Below are 23827 nucleotides of genomic sequence, written 5' to 3' on the forward strand. Positions count from 1 at the left end.
GTAGGACTGGAGACATTCATCGGCCAGATCAGGTAAGGACAACAGGTTTCCTTCCCTAAAGAACATTAGTGAACCAGTTGGGTTTTTATGACAATCCGACTGCCTCATGGTCACTTTTACTGCTAGCAGCCTTTTATTTCCAGATTTTTTTAAACTGAATTCGAATTCTCAAACTGCCATGGAGGGATTTGAACTCATGTTCTCTGGATTATTAGGAACAGGTGTAGGCCATTCAGCCCCTCGAGCTTGTTCCGCCATTCAATGAGGTCATGGCTGATCTGTATCCTAACTCCATCCGCCTGCCTTGGCTCCATATCCCTTGGCCAGCAAAAATCTATTGATTTCAGATTTAAAATTATTGAGCTAGCATCTACTGCTTTTAATGGGAGAGAATTCCACACTTCTAACACCCTTTGCGTGAAGAGGTTTTTACTAACTTCTCTCCTGAATGATCTGGCTCTGATTTTAAGGTTATGTCCCCTTGTCCTAGACTCCCCCACCAACGTAAAAGTTTCTCTCTATCTATCCTACCAATTCCTTCAAAATCCTAAAAAAACCTCAATCAAATCATCCCTTAACCTTTTATATTCCAGGGTATACAAGCCTAGTTTCTGTAATCTCGCCTCACAATTTAACCCTTGGAGTTCTGGTAACATTCTGCACTGCACTCCTTCCAAGGCCAATATATCCTTTCTATGGTGCGGTGTCCAGCACTGTACACAGTACTCCAGATGTGGTCTACCCAGGGCTTTATGTAACTGTAACAAAAATCCTCCCCTTTATATTCTAGCACTTTGGTTATAAAGGCTAACATTCTGTTAGCCTTTTTGATTATTTTTTGTACCTGATTACTGCATATCAGTGATCTGTGCATATGGACATAATAAAGACATGTATTTATTATTAATATTCATTTTGTATTTAGGGTATGGTAGTGTAGTGGTTATGTTATGGACTAGTAATCCAGAAGTAATTACTAGTCCAGTAACATAACCACTACACTGCCATATCCTAAATACAATATTAATAATAAATATATGTCTTGACATACGAGGCAAGACAGCTGATTAAGTGCTTTAGCAGGAAATTTTAAAAAGATTTGTTGTGTGATAATTCTTATTACCTCTTCATTTCTGAATCGCCCCAACCAGTAAACCGGCTTTCCAGGATAACCTACAACCTTGCCTTTAAAGAAAGCAATATAGAAGCAGGAGGAATAGTAGTTGACAAACTGGAAGAGAAACATCTTCAGGGTCAAACTATTTTCATAGTCCGTCTGTGTTCTTGGAAGCTCTGAGTGAAAAAGGAGCAAATCAATCAGCAATTACTAAAATAAGAGAGAGAGGGTTTTTTGTACGAAAAAATATTGTACAAGAAGTGAGAAAGGTTTGGACGGTCAGTGCATTTGATCCCATCTTTCCAGAATACCAACCCTACCATCCTCCCCTTGCAGCTTTAACATGCACCTGAACAGGTAGCCAGGACCTCAGTACTGTGCTAGAGTGTCAGGCTACATTATGCATACAAGTTTTGGTGAGGGGCTTGAACCTGCAGCCTTCTGATCCAGAGGCAGAGTGCTACTAACTAAGGCAAGCTGACACTCAACAGAATACAGCTTGATATCACAGCACTACGATTATGCAGAATTACACTTTTGTATTGAAAATCATGAAAAATGACATGTTAAACAAACTGAATGCAGTAGTGCAGTGTTTAAGACAGCACACTTAGTTACTATCACACATGTACAATAAGCATGCTGGTATGTTGTTTATTAATTTAAGCACGTATCTACAAAGCCATTTTACTGACCATGCCAATCACAAGACATGATGTGGAGATGCCGGTGATGGACTGGGGTTGACAATTGTAAACAATTTTACAACACCAAGTTATAGTCCAGCAATTTTATTTTAAATTCACAAGCTTTCGGAGGCTACCTCCTTCCTCAGGTGAACGTCATTTCCACATCGTTCACCTGATGAAGGAGGTAGCCTCCGAAAGCTTGTGAATTTAAAATAAAATTGCTGGACTATAACTTGGTGTTGTAAAATTGTTTACAAATCACAAGACAGATTTGGCTTACAGTTTAAAACGTTTTTGTTTTGATTGGCTATTATTGACATTGAGAAATGAACTTACCAAAGTCAGTGATCCATATTGCTACTCTTTCATAAAGTATATTCAAAATCATAATGAACACAAAGTTAATGAGAGAGGCTGTGACTGATGTGGCTATCTGCGGAGTCAGATAGTCTTTGAGAGGTTCCAGGTCGTTGTCCATTGCTTTGCCCAGGTTGACAGAGAACTCAAAAAAGACAGCCAGCCGATAGACAATGATGGCAACTACTGAGGCAATAATCAGTGAGATCTGGAAGAACATTGATAGGAAACATTTAACTATAATGAAATCTAAAGAAGCTTAATCATAAAATCATTCATAATCCATAGATCTTGTTAGGTATTTTGATTATTTTTTAAACTACATATATTTTTAGTTTTACAGACAGAAAAAGAAAAAGTTCTCCAATAGTGCAATTGTAGTTTATAGAAATCCAGCCTAGGCACCAGAACAACAAACCACCACAAGAACACAAATTACAATTAGCAGCTAGATAGTGGGTTAAATAAAAGCAGAGCTATTGTTCTCCAGATTAATCAACTATGAGCCCTAGGGAGTCCAGTGTCATTCGACTGCTTAGAATGGCACCACTTTATGGATTGGATACAATAAGCCCACACCTAATGGGAACAGGGGGAAACAGCACCCCAAGGATCTAGGATGGGGACCAACCACAAGGCTCCAAACCAGAGAAGGAAGATCAACAGAAAAAAGAGACAATGATCAAAACCAAGGCCCTGAAAATATGTCTGTCTACAGAGAAGAGTGATTCAGGAACTTGGACAGCACCAAGAGCAAGCAAAATGCACAACCCTCAGCCCAGCAGTGTACATTGAAATCCAGCAGTCAAGGACTTCTGTATAATAACAAAGGAAAGGAATATGAGATCGTTTCTAACTGGGCTATCTTCTGACCCAGGCAGATTGTGGAGGCAGCTCTGCCTGACGACACAGGGCTGTGCTGCAACAATGTGCTGCATCTTAGACTACTTTTAACACAAACATATAATGATATTTTAAACATATACTTTGTTATGAGAGGAATTAGTCACATCGTACAAATGACTTCATATGTGCCTTTTCAGTAAACATGAATAGAAACTTGGAGCACCATATGTTAAACAGAAATTAAATCCCCAAGGACATGAATGATACAGTGCAATTGAAATGAGAACAGATATCTCATGAATTTGACTGCGGTAATTGTTGCGAAGAGAGGCAGGAAATTATGCTGGGTATAGTCTAATTCTATAATTCACAGGGGGCAATTTTAACTTAACTCGCACAATGGGAAACTGACAGGTTTGAATCAGCCGCCTGTTTTACATTCCGCCCGATTCTGCCTTCGGGGAAGGCTCCGCCAAAATATTCTCAATGTCTCTTATGTCCCAGTAGAAATATTTTCAAACACAGGGGTCTGAAGGCATGGCCGCTCCCCAAAAGAATTTTGACATTTTATTCGGTGTGTTTTCCAGCATTTCGGAGTAGATGCAAGGGTGAACAATATATTTGTGGTAATCTGGTATTTGCAAAATAAGATTTTGATTTTTTCATTTCTTTTCAACTTTCAAGTTGTTTCTTGCCTCGGAGCTGCTCTCCCAAATTTCCCACTTCTTTTGATTCTTTTTCTTCCATATAATCCTAATTTATTTTATTTTGTCAGTTACTGACTCTCGTACCTCTTACACTTAACTATTCCTTTTCTAGCTTTACTTTTGCTGGCTTTTGACTTGCTCATCACCCCTTTTCATACTCTTTCCTTCGCCTCCAATCATTATTTCTTCTCTGTAGGTAGCACTGTGATAGGATTTTGAACATTGTAAATGCCAATCACATAACATTAGTTGGAAAGCCCGTTACTGATGCTGAATTTAGGCCCTGAATGCCAGCATGCGACTCGAATGCAAAGACAGTGGCCCCGATTTTCGAATCAAACGGTGGGTGCGTTGGGGGCGGGGGCGCTCCGAAAATCCGGGAAATCCCAAGCGGATCCGGATGCCGGCTCCAACCCACCGACTTCTGGGTTCCCCACAGATGTGTCTGTGTGCACGCGCGCCTCACGAATGCGGAAGTCCCACTGTCAATTAAAGCCGGCGGGATGATAGTTAACACAGTTAGTTAGATACTTTAAGTATTTGAACTAGTTAATTTCATGGTCATTGAGGCAGGAGACCAATTTTCATTCAGCCTCAGCATGTTTCCAGTGCTGTGGGAGACACTCCATGTTTTAGGAGACATGTTTCAGCCAGCAGCCAGTTGGACATTGAAATGCTTGTTTGACAGATGGGGATAAAAGGTGAGTTATTGCAGCAAGGCACTCAGTTCTGTCATCAAACTATTGGCTTGGAGATCTTTGTGTTTTCACTGAAAATTCTTAGTTTCCACTCAGAATTGTTCTGATGACACATTTTTACCAACTTTTCAGACCTCCTCAAACTGACACCATCAGGATGGGAGGCGCCATGGCTGCATTCACCACTACATCCGAAGACGAGCAACATCACCAGCCTCGCCAGGCATGGCGTTCACTTCCGTCACTTGTAGCTCCACACACAGTGCTGCACCACAGGCACCTGTACAAGAGCACAGAGGGCAACAACAGAGAGCGAAGTCGCAGAAGGCACTACCCTCGCCACAGGGTCCACAGACCGAGGCTCAGCTTCCTGGACCTCTCTGAGGAGCAGTGCATACGGAGGCTGAGAGTGAGTCGCCAGATGATCGCAGACATCTACAGCCTCCTTCATGCCGAGCTGCTCCCGGCTGGGCCGAGCAGCATTTCATTACCTGTCCCAGTTAAAGTGAACATTGCCCTCAACTTCTTTGCCTCCAGATCATTTGAGGGTGCCACCGGGAACATCGCCGGGGTCTCTCAAGTGCATGAGGCAGGTCACCGACGGCTTGTTCCGCAGGGCCTTGCAATATGTCAACTTCTCCATGGACGATCTCAGCCAGGCGGAGAGGACAGTGGGATTCCACACTGTGGCTGGCTTCCCACAGGTACAGGGTGCAATCGATTGCACCCATATAGCAATCAGAGCACCTGCACATGAGCCAGGACTGTTCATCAACAGAAAGGGGTATCACTCCATCAATGCTCAGCTTATTTGTGACCACCACAAAAAGATTCCTTCACATGTGCGCCAGATTCCCTGGCAGCTGCCACGATTCCTTCATTGAGGGAATCCAACATCCCGCCCCTCTTCCATGCACCGAACATCCTTAAGGGCTGGCTCCTAGGAGACAAGGGATACCCCCTGCACATATGGCTGATGACACCTTTGAGGAACCCTATCACCAAGTAACAGCGTTGATACAATGAAAGCCACATCGCCACCAGGTCTACAATTGAGCATGCTATAGGGCTGCTCAAGGTGCGATTGAGGTGCCTTGATCATTCTGGGGGAACGCTTCAATACCCACCAGACAGAGTGGGACGCATTATAGCCGTGTGCTGTGTCCAGCACAACATGGCGCAACAGAGAAAAGTGCCGCTTGAGCGAGCCCCATCCACATTGAGGAGGAGGAGGACGAACCCATGGCCAGAGCAGCGGTTCACCTGGCTGCTCATGAGGCCAGGGAGTCACTCATATGTGAACGGTTCTCCTAACATCAGAAAGTGTAAGGAGTCCAGTCCTCTCACCACCTGAAAAGAGCAGCGCCCACATCAGCGCACCCCCCCACCCCTCCCTGCACAAAACAGTCCTGCAACTACACATCACCCACTGTAAAGTGACCCAATGGGTGCCATCAAGTGTCGCCGTTCATGGTGAAGCTCATGAAAAGGCCCTATCACAAAAGCCAGTCAATAATGGGCAAGACGTGGCAGTAGTGGTGAAAATGATAACATTTAATGTGAATATAACAAAAACCAAATATAAATGAAAAATACAACAGTCTGTCAGGCACCCTTGTGCATACCTTTCGTGATCACAAATCCTTAGCCTTTCTCTTCCTACCGCTTCTACGTGGTGCATCCCCTGTGGCTGCAGCAGAGGTAGTGGCAGGTTACTCATGTTCATGCCCTGACTGCTTAGATGCTTTCGGCCTATGCCCTCTGGGTTTTGGAGCCCATAAGGACACCTCCAAAGACTGCTCCGCCTGCACCTGTGCAGGGGCAGACTCGGCCACCTGGAGAGGAGGCAGCATTGCGGGTACTGGTTGAGAGGGGGGCAATGGGTGAGACGTGGGAGCACTTTGAGTGGCGTCCCCACTTCCATGTCCCCTTTCACCATTATCCTCCCCTGGGCCAGGGCCACGTCCACGTCACTCCTACCACCCTGCTGGAAAACAGTTTGGAGGACATGTGTGATGCCTTGTAAGGCCAGTGCTAGTGTAACTGTCTGTTTAAGGCGGCAGAATGTTGTTCACCCTGAGTCCGAACGACCGTTGTTAGGGCCTGAATGGACTCATTTGTGAGCCGTGCTTGAAGGTCAATGGAGGCTCGTCTTCTCTCCATCGCAGACATTCCCGCACTTACCCGTGACACTATCTCAGACATTTCAGCAGTTACGTGCGACACTATCTGAGACAGTTGCTCATGTCCCTGCGACACTATCTCATAGATTCCCTCCCATACCTGTGCCACCATTTCACTCATGCAGGAGTTGGACTCCTCCATCCTCTGCACTATTGTGGAGAGTGTGCGTGGTACCTGTTCCAGTACCTCGCAAATGTGCTGCTGTCCCTCGATCATTCTCCTTTTAAAGGATGGCCCCCAGGGTTCAGCATCTGCATCTAGCTAAGCACAGCCTGGAGAGGAGTGCTCCCATCGACGCAGACTCTCCACAGCTGCCCCTACCACCAGTGTCTGTTTGTGCTCACTTGTGTGTTGTAACTCACCAGGTGCCAACCCAACTAACTACTAGAACCCACCGAGGTGTGAGTATTTGCGCTGGTGGATGGCTCGCTATGATGTGACGGTGCACCCTCAGATGCCGGTAGGTCCTCTGAGGAATTGCCCTCTGCCGTCACTGCGGTCATTGAAGGGCCTAAAAGAGAATAGAAGGCAATATTAAGCATTGTCACAGATGTGTCATGTTGCGATGAGCATACTGGGGCGTTCAACGTGGCAAGCATTGTTAACATCAATTCATATTGTGTGTGATGAATGTTAAAGTAGTGTCACCAGACGTTTGTAGGGTGCCAGTCTCGGTGTCCCTGATGGACAGGCACTCGAGGGTGCGGCTGATCTCCAGCGCCTCCTGTTGCGCGTGTGTGAGGACCACTATTGTGGCCCCCCTCCAGTCCTCGCCCTCTCACGTGCATTTTGCGCTCTCTTCTCCTACTGATGGTGAAGTGGTCAGCCGATGAATGTATTGGTTTGGGTGAGGCTGACCATGAAAGAGATGCATCAGAGGGTGAGTATGAGACAGAGCCATCACATTGAATGAGGATTGGGGTGAGTGGTAGTGGTGGGGTGACTAATGGGGAGGTGAGGAAGTGCTGGGGAACTGCAGTTAAGTTGAGGATGAGCCTTAAGTGGGTGTGAGGAGTGATGTGATAGAGTAGTCTTGGCAGTGCAGAATGGGTTTGGGGTGGGGGGGGGCGCGGTGATGTGGAACACAGAATGCAGGAGAATCAGTAAGTGTACTCACTTTTGCTGACCTAGTTAGGTCATTGAAACGCTTCCTGCACTGGACCCAGGTGCGGGAGATGTTGCTGCTGCTGGTGACCTCTGCCAGCACGAGCCAGATCTTCTTGATGGCAGAGGCAGTGCACTTCCTTCTGTCCGCGGGGTAAAAGACTTCCCTCCTCCTCCTCCCCCTGCCAGTAGCTGCTGCAGTGAGACATCACTAAATCTTGGAGCAACCTTGCCCCTCTGCTGCTCCATTGTGCGTTTTTGATGTTTGCTGCAACGAAAGCCTTTGGAGCAATGGCCCTTTAAATAGATCCACTCCAGGTGACAGCCTGTCACGTGGATGCGCAGTCCGCCCACTGCGCAGCTTTCGGACGGCAAAACCAGAAGTTATGTTAAGGGCCACCAATTAATTCACGATCGCGTGGGAAATGGTAAGATTTTATTAGTTGGGTTACCCGCGCACCCATTGACACCCCTGCTGCCAGCCAGCCGTCCTTTGAAAATCGAGCCCAGTGAGTGGCAGCACAGGAATAATATCGCAGGATCCCACTATGGGGGCAAAGTGCAAGTTCTTTGTTGAAGTGAGTTATTGTTGAGCAATAAAAGAACCTAAATATGAATCTAATTCACTAAAGCCTGAATAAGGAAATATGTACATCCAGCTGTAAATGCAGCTTCTCAAAATTTCCACCTACACTGCAGAGCAGCTTTACCTTTCCTCCTCCCCGCCCCCTTTCTTCTTCCTTCTCCTCAGTCTTCCTCCTCAGCCATCCCCTCTCCTATCTGCCTCTTTCACTCCTCCCCTTGGTCCAATTATCCACCCTCCCCACACACACTAACCCTGCTTGACTGGGATACTCCCAATGTCATTGGAGATCGCTTAGTTATCTCACATGTATGCAAAATTTGAATTTATCTTTGTCAGTTTGATGCATTACAATCTATGGGGATGATCCACTTCATCTGACATGAGTACCGGAGAACTGAATTCCACAATAAGGACATTTCTTCTGTAATTGTACCAATAATTTTCTCCTCAGAGCATTTTCTATGAAGCAAAAATTAAACACACTTTCAAAGGAAAGTATCTTGAAAGACCAAAGCACACAAAGCACAAACTGTGTATAGATTCAGGATTATCACTAGAAGAATGATGGGGAAGATAGGAGAACATTTTCACTCAGACATTTATTAGAAGTTGGAACTCTTTACTACAGGTGGCTATTGTGGCAGAGACTACAACATCATTGGGAATTGGATAATTATTTGAAAAGGAAGAATAGTATGGGTAAAGGGAAGGAAAGTAGTATTAGACCGTTCCTGTTGAAGAGCTCGCACTATCACAGGCACTGTCATCTTGGGCTGAATGGCCTCTTTCTCTACCGTAAGCCCTATGATTCTATGGTCCATTATCTTTGCTCTTCCTCCCTCTTGATTTTGTATAATTGGAAGTTTTGATACAGTAGGAAAAATGCTTGACCTTTCTCCTGATGAAAAATCCTGAGGTACAGCAATGCAGCATTGTAACTATGTCACCCCCTTCCCCCAAGGGATTATTTCAAAACCAGTCTTTTCTTTATAAAATAATCATGGGAGAGGTTTGCTGCGCTGCACTATACTTGATTGAAATATCCCAGCCTCTTTGTCATAAGTGAACATAAACAAACAGCAACATTGTTAAAACATTGACAACAACCATTGCTGCCTTACCCAGAAAATGACTGTACTTCCAACACAAAATATTAGCATACATTTTTCACAGGCTGAGTGAGGAACCATCTCTTCTTCCTGTAAATAAAGAATAGTTATAACTATTATACAGAAATGTATTCAGTTTAAAAGCACTTATGCTTATAACAGGCAATTTGCCAGTTTGTCATTCAGTTGAGAGCCTTGATTCGAAATCTCAGGGCTGCCTATTGGAGATATGCCAACAATATAGATCCATGTTTCAGTTCATATGTATCCACTCTCACTGAACTTGAACTGGCTCTATAAAAATGTCTCTCCTGTTCCAACTGGATAGCCTGGTGGTGAAGGATAGAATGCTGAAGCCTGGTCTCCAATTGCTTCCAAGCCTTTATTCAGAGCTCCATATTACCCACTCCACACCCTAGATCAGCTCTCATAAACGGATATGAGAGTTCCCAATTGAGACGCACCATCTGAATACAATTAACACTAATTGATATAAATCACGGATACAATTAACAGATTCCCTTCTCTCTCCTTAAATAAAAAAAAATAAGTTTTATATATACACAATACAAACAAAAATTTCAAAAATCAAAAACTTCTATACTCTGTACAACTTATACTATTCAAAGCATTACATTGTGAGGCGAGCCTTCTCCAGGACCCCAAATAATTTCTTCGTAAATGCACACCTTTTAGTAAAACAATCCACCCATTTAATTTTAGAGATTTCCTTTCCCTCCAGCATTTGTTTTAAACCAGCAAGGTCAATCCGTAATCTTTTCTCACTCATACTTTTTCGTAGAGTCTACATTATCCCACAATGAACAATTGTCTCCATAACATTCAATGCGTATACTATCTTCAGTACACCCATTGTACAGGATGTTACTCAAAATATTTGCCAAATAGAATCCCATATCCACAGCATCGGCAAGAGCCAGTGTTTCAGCAGCCAGAGTACTTTTAACAACCCTTATTATTTTCTTAGCTTCCTAAGCTAAGAGGACAATATTTCCCATTCTCACCCATAAGAAACACTATGAAACCAGCTGCACTAAAGTACCCATCAGGAAGATTAGCATGTGAAGCAATGCTGAAGATAACTAACTTCATTTCCTTTGGGTCACCTAAAGATGGGAACTTAAGTACGCATTTATCTATATTTAGTTTTTTCGTAATGTTTTATTTGCCCTTAAAACATTCTCTACTATGGGGTGTTTCATTGAAGTACATAACTCCAACACATCAAAACTAGCATCTGGTCTAGTCTGAGTGCACAACCAGTTCAACTAACCAATCAAGCTTCGTAATTGCTCTGTCTCTTCTTTATATATATCATCACCTTTCTCATGAATATGTTGCCAAAAGAGCCAAGAAGATTTTATAAGATTACCTTTCCAGCAGTGGAAGAATCCACTCAAACATCTGTATCACCCAGTTTCTCTTTAAAACCCCGAGCTACCAACCTCGCTTTAGCCTTATAAGTCCTATCTGCAAGGATTTTTTCAGTACAAACCCATCTATGTGACAAAGCTGGTTGAGCCATATCTGTTACCTCAGAATAAACTCCAAATTCTTTCCAACTATCTAACTCCCTTTGTTTTGCCTCTCTTACACTTTTATCCTCAATTTTATTGGCAGCCATCAAAACTTCACGATCATGAGGACTTCTGCTCCTAGTTCTCTCACGTGACTGTTCTGTGGTCTTTGTTTCATTGTCCGATCTTTTACCCCATTCTGCCAGTTCATGGACCTCGCTGCATGGCCATCATCCTGAACATTCAATCACAATTTAAACCTACCAGTAGCTTTGCCTACATGTCCCAAAATTGTTGCATCCCTCCAGTCATTAGTCCCCTCTGGAACATATGTCACCCATATACCCACTTCGGGCAATTGTTCTGTGGATGTGATAGCTCTGTCATGTGTTTCTTGATTACTGATATTACCACTGTCCAGCCCTTGATCTTCCTCAGTCTGTTCCTCAGGAACCTCATCAAAAGAATCATGAACATTTGAGGTACAAGGTACCTCATTTACTTCTATCAACTGCTTAGAGTCTGAGATTTTATAATTAATTCCAATTAATCGTGAGGAATGAACCTTAACAGTTTGATTACCATGTTGGACATGTCTTACCATCACAAACTATGAACTTACCAGGGCCTTTCCATTCCCAATGAACCTCTCTATCATAGTATACCAAATCTCCTGAATTGAACTCTGTCTCAGATGGTCTATGAATTTTCTCTGATACCTCAGCCTTGATAAAAGCCTGCTTCCCTCCATGCTTAGCATTTTAGTGCCATTTTTTCGAGCATTTAATGTAGTGCCTTCCGGAGCAGGAGGATTATCACAAAGGTAACTTGGGATTGCGCCCATACACTAGTTGGTAAGGACTATATCCTCCAACCATCTGAAGAGAATTCTTTGCATGAACTGCCCATGCTAGGGCAGTTGACAATTTACACTCTGGTCGATCAGCCAAAATTTTATGCACCATGCTATCAATCACAACATGATTCCTATCACAAAGACTGTTGCTAAAAGGGCTCTCAGGTGCTGTATTGATGACAATTATATTCATATTCTCACACATATCTCTGAACTTCACATTAGCAAATTCACCTCCATTACTGGTCAAAAACTTTGCTTGTGTCCCAAGTCCAGCCCTATCCATTTTTCCATAATTTTATCTAGAATAACATTCTTCTCCTTACTATATATTAATGTAGAAATACTAAGTCTCGTAGCCAGGACAATAAAATGTAAGATGAAAACATTTCTATCTTTGTCCCATACCTTTAGATTCATGGCAATTACCTCGTTAAGGTCACGTGCTAATGGAATACTTACAATAGGACGTGGGTGTGTCCATCCATACTTCTTACAGGTTTCACAGTTCTCACTACTCTTCTATTAGCCTCGTATACTCATCAACTACACCGGCATTTTTAGCAGGATTTTTAAACGTTGACAAGTAGGGTGGTCAAATTGTCTATGTAACTTTAATACAATTTATTTTTTTCTCTCTTATCCCTATCGCCTGATGCCATTAATACTTGCCTAACACGCTGATGAGAAACATCAGGTTTATTAAGGGGACACAATAACGCCCTGACTGGGTAAACTGCAAATCAATGGATTTCCCAAAAATAATTGCCTCATCGTGTTCCATGTGAAGTTTCATTTTTGCCTTTTTCATGGAAGGTTTATCCAAAAGCATAGGTATCTCACTAGAGACTACATCCGTACTTATAAAATGGCTTACTGCAGCTTTCTTATATGGAATTACAACTCTCGCATGACCTCAAGGTGTTGCCATCTTCAAACCTTAAACATGTAGAACTTTTATATTCATTAATCTTGCATCGACCCTCACTACTTAGTGAATCAAGATAACAGTTTAACCAATCTACCCTGCATACAGTTGAAGATCATGCACTGTCTAACACCACTAATTTTTTAAAAATTCATTCATGGGATGTGGATATCGCTGGCAAGGCCAGCATCTATTATCCACCCCTAATTATCCTTGAGAAGGTGGTAGTGAGCTGCCTTTTTAACTGCTGTAGTCTTTGCGGTGAAGGTTTTCCTACAGTACTGTTAGGTAGGGAATTCTAGGATTTTGACCCAGCGATGATGAAGGAATGGCGATATATTTCCAAGTCAGGATGGTATGTGACTTGGAGGGGAATGTGCAAGTGGGGATGTTCCCATGCGCCTGCTGCTCTTGTCCTTCTAGGCAGTAGAGGTCGCGGGTTTGGGAGGTGCTATTGAAGAAGCCTTGGCGAGTTGCTGTAGTGAGTCTTGTAGATGGCACATACAGCAGCCATGGTGCGCTGGTGGTGGAGGGAGTGAATGTTTAGGTTGTGGATGGGGTGTCAATCAAGTGGGCTGCTTTGTCCTGGATGATGTCGAGCTTCTTGAGCATTGTTGGCGCTGCACTCATCCAAGCAAGTGGAGAGTATTCCATCACACTCCTGACTTGTGCCTTGTAGATAGTGGAAAGGCTTTGGGGAGTCAGGAGGTGAGTCACTCGCTGCAGAATACCCAGCCTCTGACCTGCTCTTGTAGCCACAGTATTTATGTGGCTGGTCCAGTTAAGTTTCTGGTCAATGGTGACCCCCAGGATGTTGATGGTTGGTGGATTCAGTGATAGTAATGCCGTTGAATGTCAAGGGGTGGTGGTTAGACTCTCTCTTGTTGGAGATGGTTATTTCCTGGCACTTGTCTGGCATGACTGTTATTTGCCACACATCAGCCCAAGCCAGGATGTTGTCCAGGTCTTGCTGCATGCGGGCTCGGACTGCTTCATTATCTGAGGGGTTGCAAATGGAATTGTACACTGTGCAGTCATCAGCAAACATCCCCACTTCTGACCTTATGATGGAGAGAAAGTCATTGATCAAGCAATGAAGATGGTTGGGCCTAGTACACTGCCCTGAGGAATTCCTGCAGCGATGTCCTGTGGCTGAAATGATTGGCCTGCAACAACCACTACCATCTTCCTTTGTGCTAGGTACGACTCCAGCCACTGGAGAGTTTTCCCCCTGATTCTCATCGACTTCAATTTTACTAGGGCTCCTTGATGCCACACTCGGTGAAATGCTGCCTTGATGTCAAGGATAGTCACTCTCACCTCACCTCTGGAATTCAGGTCTTTTGTCCATGTTTGGACCAAGGCTGCAATGAGGTCTGGAGTCAAGTGGTCCTGGCGAAACCCAAACTGAGCATCGGCGAGCAGGTTATTGGTGAGTCGGTGCCGCTTGATAGCACTGTCAATTACACCTTTCATCACTTTGCTGATGATTGAGTGTAAACTGATAGGGCGGTAATTGACTGGATTGGATTTGTCCTGCATTTTTTGTGGACAGGACATACCTGGGCAATTTTCCACTTTGTCGGGTAGATGCCAGCTTTGTAGCTGTATTGGAATGGCTTGGCTAGAGGCATGCTCCAGAACTAGCCGCAATGCCTCAGCACTACAGCCGGGATGTTGTCAGGGCTCATAGCCTTTGTTGTATCCAGTGCACTCAGCTGTTTTTTGCTATCACGTGGAGTTAATCGAATTGGCTGAAGACTGGCTTCTGTGATGGTAGGAATCTCGGGAGGACAGCATGTTGCTTCCACTGTTTAGCATGCATGTAGTCCTGTGTTGTAGCTTCATGTGGTTGGCAACTCATTTTTAGGTGCACCTGGTGCTGCACCTGGCATGCTCTTCTACACTCCTCATTGAACCAGTGTTGATCCCCCGGCTTTTTGGTAATGGTAGAGTGAGGGATATGCCAGGCCAAGAGGTTACAGATTGTGGTGGAATAGAATTCTGCTGCTGCTGATGACCCACAGCTCCTCATGGATGCCCAGTTTTGAGCTGCTAGATCTGTTCTGAATCTATTCTATTTAGCACGGCGTAGTGCCACACAACACGTTGGCGGTGTCCTCAGTGTGAAGGGAGGACTTCGTCTCCACTAGGACTGTGCGGTGGTCACTCCTACTAATACTATCATGGACAGATGTATCTGCGACAGGTAGATGGGTGAGGACGAGGTCAAGTAAGTTTTTCCCTCGTGTTGCTTCTCTCACCACATGCTGCAGGCCAGTCTGGCAGCTATGTACTTCAGGACTCGGCCAGCTCGGTCAATAATGGTGCTACCGAGCCACTCTTGGTGATGGACAACAAAAGCAAGGAAGTAATGATGAACCTTTATAAAACAGTGGTTCGACCACAACTGGAGTATTGTGTCCAGTTCTGGGCATCGCACTTTAGGAAAGATGTGAGGACCTTACAGAGGGTACAGAAAAGATTTACTGGAATGATTCCAGGATGAGGGACTTTCGTTACGTGGATAGATTGGAGAAACTGGGGTTGTTCTCTTTAGAGCAGAGAAGGTTGCGAGGAGATTTGATAGAGATATTCAAAATCATGAAGGGTTTAGAGAGAGTAGATAGAGAGAAACTGTTCCTATTGCCGGAAGGGTCAAGACCAGAGGACACAGGTTTAGGGTGACTGGCAAAAGAACCGAAGGTGACATGAGAAGAAACTTTTTTTTACCTAGCGAGTGGTTAGGACCTGGAATGCACTGCCAGGGGTGGGCGGTGGAGGCAGATTCAATCGTGGCTTTCAAAAGGGAACTGGATAAGTACTTGAAAGGAAAAAAATTGCAGAGCTATGGGGATAGGGCGGGGGAGTGGGACTAGCTGGATTGGTCTTGCACAGAGCCGGCATAGACTCAATGGGCATAATGGCCTCTTTCCGTGATGTAACCTTTGATTGAAATCCCCCACCCAGAGTACATTGTGCCCTTGCTACCCTCAGTGCTTCCTCAAGTGGTGCTCAACATTGAGGAGTACTGATTCATCAGCTGAGGGAGGGCAATAGGTGGTAATCAGCAGGAGGTTTCCTTGCCCTTGTTTGACCTGAAGCCATGAGATTTCATGGGGTCTGAAGTCAATGTTGAAGATTCCTGGAGCCACTCCCTCCTGACCGTATACCACTGAATACATTCATCACAGGATTAAAACTCCTTGTGACCAGTATAATCTGTTCAGATTCATCATTATCTTCATCCTCATACTTAAGAGCTACTTTCTTCATATGTCATTTCAAAGACCCTGCGTCTTCGCTCTGGGCAATTCGCCTCATAATGATACTTAGAGTCGCAACTAAAGCATCTACCGATTTTTCCTTGGACATTCCTGGGATTCATTCGCCCGTCCCAATTTTGTCTTTGTTGATATAACTGGATTTGCTGTACCTGTTTTCATCACCAATCAGGCTGTCTTTAATCGTTCTGTCATATTGACGCCTACGTCCGATCTCTTGAAAATTTTGAAACCTGGACTGGCGCCTGCGTTTAGTATTTGGAACATTGCAAAACCCGGTAACCATCGAATCTTCTATTTGTGTCACAGTGTGAGACCCCATTTATTCCATGAAGGCTGACGGGAATGACTGTTTCCCCAGGAATTTTTTAAGGCAGCAGGCATTTGATCCCATAGAGTCTCCTTTTCCGACTACTGGATGCCAGTTCGGACCAATTGCCTGTCCATGAGACACCTTAGCACAATCCAGTAATTTAAATGCTAGTACCGATCCAGGGATTCCCAATTTGAACTTTGTCAACCTTTTGTACAATTTGTTAAAGTCCATGATATACTCTTCCATTGAATGACTATCCGTTTTCCGAAATCTATCAAATGCTGACCAGGCATCATAGGCACTTAATAGGTCATCGTTCTTGTAGATTTGATCCAGAAATTCTATTAGAAAGTTAAAACCTTCTTCGTTATCCAATAGATCTGCATCCATCTCAGAAAATACCTTCCTTCTGATGTTACTTCGTTCAGGAACCGACAATGCCAAGGCCATGCCTTGTTTTCTCTTCAGCAGAGTGGTAACCCGTGAACACAAATCAACCTCATTCTTCCACTGGTCATACAGTTGAAACTCTGAGAACATCAGAGGGAAATCATACCTCAACGATTTAAACTTGCTTTCTTCCATTTTTCACAGTGGCCACTAGACTTTCAAGTTTTTCTTCTTTATGTCCAAAACAAATTGTAGTTTCCAACCTCCACATTTAGGCAACCATCATCTGCTACCATGTTCTAACTGGATAGCCTGGTGTTGAAGGATAGAATATTGGACCCTGGTCTTCAGTTGCTTCCAAGTCTTTATTCACAGAGCTCCACATTACACACACCCCACACCCTCGATCAGCTCTCTTATAAATGGATACAAGAGAGTTCCTAATTGATACGCACCACCTGAATAAAATTAACACTAATTGATGTAAATCATATGGATACAATTAACAATTCCTATTGCTTAATTGCAACTTGAAAATTTTGCTCAGTGCAATGCAAGTCACCACAAACAAAAAAAAAGTAAATCCTTCTATTTGACTTGATTGCATTGCCAAGTTGGGAGGGAGAGAGCATTGCAGAGATTGAATTTTTGTTCATTTTACTACTTTTTGGTGCCAGTTGTCATGAATTTTTCAGGTCTTGGATAGGCCATAAAGTAGTGAGTTTCATTTTTGTGTGAACCTAGACAGAACCTACATATTTTATGTATTTGATATAAACTGAAATGAAAAATGAAAAAAAGTGAAAGCAAAATCTGCTTGGCAAGTTACCTTGGATGGATATATTTTCACAAATCTTGACAGGCCTACTGAACTGATTCATTTACCTGCGTGATTGGATTCTTTCTTGGAATAGTGCATTTTGCTTCATATTCTGGCCGGCATGGCTCTTCCTGCTCTAATTCCACAGTGTCCCACTCATACTCCAACTCCGCCTGACGGCGTTTCCAGAACTCCAAAAACACAGTCACTACAAAGTATGATGTATTGTTATAGTAGCTGCCAAAGCATCAGTCAATGTGTATCAGCACAACACTTAATAGATAACCAAGTCAAGCAGTAGGAATGAAATCCAGCAACAAAGCTAAATGATTGGAAGGTTGTGTGTGTCAAGATTTTAAAGAAAGTGAATATTAGTGCTGTAGCAGAATACATATAAGCAGCTATTGCCCACAGGGCTGCTTTGTAAAAATAATTTATACCGTAAGTATTATACTGCTGTAAAACAAAGTGTACTATTTTTCATAAAGATCTTTTTCTGTCAGCTAACCTCATTATAATCACAGTAATGCTGTTGTAAAAAATCCCACCTTTTTGTCACATGACATCCTAAACTACAACAGTGACTACACTTCATAGGTTGTAAAGTGTTTTGGGACGTCCTGGGGTTGTGAAAGGCGCTATATAAATACAAGTCTTTCTCTTTACATGGAAAAACATAATAGCAGTGGCAGACTGCATTGACAAAGCTACACTACATATGTTATGAAAAATAAACAAATTTTGGAAAGCAATTTTTCCAACTCATAGCTCATTGAGGTCTGGTTCGAATGGATTAGAGGAAGGCTCATGTGGTCCAACTATTTAAGACGGGGAAAAAAATCTGTTAATGCAGAAGCAATGTGAGGTGTCTTCAGGGAACACAAATAGAGTTTTAGGGTGTATGGTGAGTCTAAAACAAAAAGCATTATACTTAGCCTATGCAAGTCTTTGGTAAGTCACATCTGTAGTAGTGTATTGTTTTGATCTCTACACATAGTGAAGGATATTGAGGCTCTGGAAAAGATGCTGAGGAAGGTGACCAGAATGAACCCTAACCTTAGGGCTCTAATTACCAGGACAGGCTCCATAAGTTAGGACTATTTACTTTAGAGAAATGCGGGCTTAGGGGGGACATGATAAAGGCTTTTAAAATGATGAAGGGATTGGATTCAGTCTGGTTGAACAGGTTATTTGAGATGGTAAGGGATGATAGGACCAGAGGGCATGCATATAACATGTTTAGGCAGAGTTAGGTTGCATGCCAGGGAATATTTATTTCCACAAAGTCTTCTGGAACAGACATCCAAAGCATGTGGTGAATATGGACTCACTGCAGTCCTTTAAAGGGAACTTGGAAAGTACTTGAGTGAAGAGGACACCTCCACTTATATAAGCGAAGTGGTTACCGAGCTGGCACAACGACGGTTAATGGGGTATCAGTGTCTCCCGGATCACTGCAAAACTGCCTTGGGGTGGGGGGGGCAGGGTGTTGCAGAAGAATTTCCCAATGTTTTTCCTAAATTGGCGATTTTTCCCACTCTCCCAGCAGATTGCATGGTTAAGGGATGGGTCAATGGCATACATGACAATATCATGTCTGGATGGGACAGGCTGTTGGCCTTTGCATGTCCTTCTTTCTGTATGCTCATATGTTTGTAACATACATTGAAAGTCACTAAAGCTTTCTATTGCATTTTGTGATATCATCTGAACCTTATCTTATACTGGCAGCCATCATTCATTTTCTATTTGAAGGTTTGATTATGCAGAAAACAATGGTCAGAAACAATGTAAAAACATAATATTTTCTTAAAGCAAAATAATAGCTGCAAGCTACTTACCCCAAATTCCCATAAATATTGCATACACTAGAGTTCCGTGGTTGTCAAATATAGCTAATTTCTGTGAAACATATATAAAAATGTAATAAACTTGTGCACAATAGTATGCCAAATGTAGACAGGACTTGAAATATCTCTCATCTAGTGACATTCTAATTGAGTATTCTGTTTTTTCCTGCATTATTTCTGATGCCATATTCTATCTCGTTTCTGAAATTCTATTAACACAGATGTTACCTACGCCTTTGTGGAATTATATGCAATTATAAAAGTGGATGTCATGGGGTTTGACTAAAGCTGCAACATTTGACACAAATTATGGACTTGCATTTCTTAAAAAGAAGAGCAGATAATGGAGGGGAATGTTTGGGAGATAAGAGAGAATTTGAAGGAAAATGTAATTACATTGTATTCAATTTCTAACCACTATGTTTGAAATTGAAATTGAGGTACGGTTATAAGTGATTTTATTTTTGTATTTCCTGTAAAATGTAAAGCTTAAAAAGGTGACTCAATCTATAAAAATCTTTCTATTGCTTTAAAGGGTAATTGTACTCTGCTGAAATATTGGAAATGTCAATAGCTTACAGGCATGCAAATCTACTTTTTTACACTATACTTCTTTACTCTTGGATTCGACAGGGAGACATCGCTTTTCTGCACTGTTTACTGGAATAGATGATAGTATAATCGTCACCTCGCACGCTGTAGCTATACTATGAATCCATCTGCAGAATTTGACCCTATTAAAAATAGATTTATTTTGTCTATGAGCCAAAAGTCTTAAACTTTTACAATATAGCTATATTCATATGCATTCTACTATCTATATTAAGCAAAAGTTATTTTTCCTAAATTGTCCTTCATTACCATGAATTCCTTAATATGTATAGTTAATTCACAAATGGACCAATGAAAAATACAAACTTATGTTGCTATCAGAACTGAATTATAATTTATATATAGATTGCTTGTTGATTTCAGGCACGTATAGCAATCTGGGAATAAGATCCACACTGCACTTAAATTCTGATCATTGGTTATTTTAGAAGTACTGCTATTATATTATAATATATACACATGACATAGCACGTTATGGGTGTACGTACCCTTGATGATTGACAAGTAATATTGAGTCTCCAATATGTACACTCTCGGTCACATTGGGGACACATGATAATACTGCCTCCAATTGCAGGATCACACACTTCCTGACTTTAAAACAGAACAAAAAAAATCCAATGGTTATAACGTAGCACAACAGTTTATATACATATGTAGCTCTTTGCAATATGAAACTGTGTCATGTAATTCTATATATTTCAGACAGACTACAAATTATAACATATAATAGGTACAGTGGTGAAGTAACCATACCCACATAAGTGCTACTGGTTTTAAAAATCATGAATTACTGTCAAAATTGTAAAATTCTAAGACATCAACAAATTGTACACAGTTTCGTACTTTGAAGAAGAAACATACTTGACCTATTGCTGAATTAAAGTAAATAGGAGAGATTTTCAACCTGTGTTCAAAATGGGCATGAAACAGACGGGGAGACCCGCCTCGCCATCCAAGCGATGGTCAGGAGGCCTGAACTATTTTCAGGTTCATCTGGTGACCCATGAGTGCCAAATGGGCGATCCGCGGCAGCTTGGCGATTTTGGAAGCTTGAAAATCGGCCAGATTCTACACGGAGCCAGCCGGCAGGTCGGACCTGTTGGAGGTGGTCCTACGACCCCTATTTGCATATTTAAACAGCCTCCTGACTGTTTAGGCAGGAATGCTGGGCACCCATTTAAATGGGTTCCATTTATTGCTCACCCAGACATGGGCATAATTTTATTTTATTCCCAATTTTTTCTGCGCTTCTCTTCCTGAAGTAACACATTCTGAAACACATCACTAAATGGCCATTCTTCACATTTGAGTCGAGAAGGTGAGTGAGGCTATTGACAGAGGGGACTTCACAGTCAAACCCGACCCTTTCCTTATCTGATATCCACACGTATGCACCTTCCAGCAAGGGTCACTGGGCAGCAATTGGCAGCTTGATCTCTAGTTGAGTTTATTCCCTCTCTAGCCCAGGAACGCTAGGACAATTATAGCACCCCTAATTCTATCTGAGCTGAGGTTAACTAATTCAGCCCAGACCATGATTGAACTTGGAACCATCCTGATCTGTAACACACAATACTGCACTTACCCACTAAGACAACTGAGAAGCCATTTATTTTTGCATTACTGCCTATATCTGTAGCACTAAGAGCGAAGAACTGTTTTGCTTGTTAGCGCATGCAATGGATAGCATTCCCAGATAATTATTCAATTATTCATGTAAAGCTATTTTGCAGCTGGAATGATGCCTAAGTGTTAGGAGGAATGGGCTCACACAGCACAGGACATAAGAGAGGGGCCACCATCAGAATGGGGTTGTAGTGCATAAAACAAATGAAAATAAACATCTGGCATCTCATAAAGTCTGACCGGAATCTTTAACCCATACATATAATGATTGCCAGACTGATTATCAGCAGTAATGGTCTCAGGCTAGCCTCCCATTGGAATGGTTACCTTTAGTTGCAGCAGTGTAGCTACCGGATTCGTAGCTATTTCAATGTTACTGTTACCTCAAGTTACAAAGCATGGAAACCTTTCTTCAGGATTAATGGAATACTGAAATAAAACCTTAATTTAACAGCACCAAATAGAATGACTTTTAATATGTAGTTCTGTATCTGTTAACGTACTTTCTTTATTTTAATATTTTCTGAATAAAAATATTAAAGTGCAAGAACAACAACTTGCATTTATATAACGCATTTAATGTATTAAGATGTCCCAAGGCACTTCACAGGAGCGTTATCAAACAAAATTTTACACTGAGCCACATAAGGAGATATTAGGACAGGTGACCAAAAACTTGGTCAAAGATGCAGCACTACAAAAGATAAACAATTGTACACTATTGTGTTATATTCATGAGCCACTGCCAACTAACCTATATAACATGTAGCTATAATAACATTAGAGAAACATGCAGAGTGCCAGTTAGAAGAACAGGTGCTACAGGCTTGGTTCACTTTGTCTCCCATCAATTCATTGCATCCCATTGGCCTATGAAGTATTGTTTAAAACAAAAGCATTTAAAAATTAAAATCTTTCCCTTATTTAATCCAGGAAGCAGTTTCCTAATGATAGTTTCCTATCCTAGTGAGGCAGTCACTGGAATAAAGGGATTTTAAAACCTTTATATGTTTCCAGAAATACTCTGAAATGTCCCAATAGATTTTATGAAACTTGCCAGCATTCCTGTGCTATCCACAAAGATATAGTGCAGCTGCCTGAAGCATGGAAGCAGTCCTCTCCAAACTCCATGCAGCTTCACTTTATTGGGTCAGTACATGAAAGTATCGATTTACATCAAAACTACTGCACAGAAACAGGCCATTCGGCCCAACTGGTCTATGCCGGTGTTTATGCTCCACACCTTCCTCCTCCCTCCCTCCCTACTTCATCTAACCCTATCAGGATACCATTCTATTCCTTTCTCCCTCATGGGTTTATCTAGCTTCCCCTTAAATGCATCTATGCTATTTGCCTCAACTACTCCTTGTGGTAGCGAGTTCCACGTTCTTACCACTCTTTGGGTATAGAAGTTTCTCCTGAATTCCCTATTGGACCTATAAGTGAATATTTTATATTTATGACCTCTAATTTTGGACTCCCCCATAAGTGGAAATATTTTCTCCACGTCTACCCTATCAACGTTTCATTATCTTAAAGATCTCAACAGGTCACCCCTCAGCCTTCTCTTTTCTGGAGAAAAGAGCTCCAGCCTGTTCAGCCTTTCCTGATAAGGAGACCCTCTGGGTTCTGGTATCATTGTTGCAAATCTTTTTTACACCCTCTCCAATGCCTCCATATCCATGAATCACGAATGATGGGCCAGCAATGTTGTTCATGAAATTAAACTTATTAAAAAAGAATAGAAGTGGATTTAAAATGTATACAGCAGACTAAGTTTGTAAGAATGAAATAGGTGTAGCAGCAGAAAGTGCTACAACATTGCTCAGCAGTAATCAATGCAACTGTCACTACACGACACACCTCAATATAAAGTGCTATTTGGATGTCTCCAAAGTGGCATGTTATACTAAAGTCTAATATATCATAATTTTTCACCTGAAATGCTCTTGTATGATGTGAATGAGCCACTCGTTCAAACAGATTTTTTCACATACCTCCAAGTACTGTCATCCCGTGTCAGTATTCCGAAAATAAAACAGATGAGTCCCGTGAACCCTGCAATGGCCAGCATTCCTGTATAGAAACCAAGCCAAGCAAAATAGATTCCAATCTTCTCTCCAAAATACTTTCTGCGACGAGGAATTAAAAAAAAAAGTTTTGGCAGAGATAACACATAATCTTCCAAATAACGACAACAGCTTCAA

The 23827-nt window shown here is 42.3% G+C and overlaps 1 protein-coding gene across 4 annotated transcripts in view; it reads right to left on the reverse strand.

Moving 5' to 3' along the window:
• The window catches only part of ano6 (anoctamin 6), a 158268-nt gene that overhangs the window by 26538 nt on the left and 107903 nt on the right, over window positions 1–23827 (reverse strand). For all 4 annotated transcript variants that reach the window (XM_067999412.1, XM_067999413.1, XM_067999415.1 and 1 more), the window contains 7 exons: window positions 23618–23752; window positions 20480–20585; window positions 19371–19431; window positions 17595–17737; window positions 9410–9487; window positions 2143–2371; window positions 1124–1293 (listed from right to left, as the gene is read on the reverse strand). In XM_067999412.1, coding sequence (XP_067855513.1) covers window positions 1124–1293; window positions 2143–2371; window positions 9410–9487; window positions 17595–17737; window positions 19371–19431; window positions 20480–20585; window positions 23618–23752 — 922 coding nt within the window. The remainder of the gene's footprint in view (window positions 1–1123; window positions 1294–2142; window positions 2372–9409; window positions 9488–17594; window positions 17738–19370; window positions 19432–20479; window positions 20586–23617; window positions 23753–23827) is intronic.

Source organism: Heptranchias perlo, chromosome 18, assembly GCF_035084215.1.
Source record: "Heptranchias perlo isolate sHepPer1 chromosome 18, sHepPer1.hap1, whole genome shotgun sequence".
In the NCBI taxonomy this organism is placed as follows: domain Eukaryota; kingdom Metazoa; phylum Chordata; class Chondrichthyes; order Hexanchiformes; family Hexanchidae; genus Heptranchias; species Heptranchias perlo.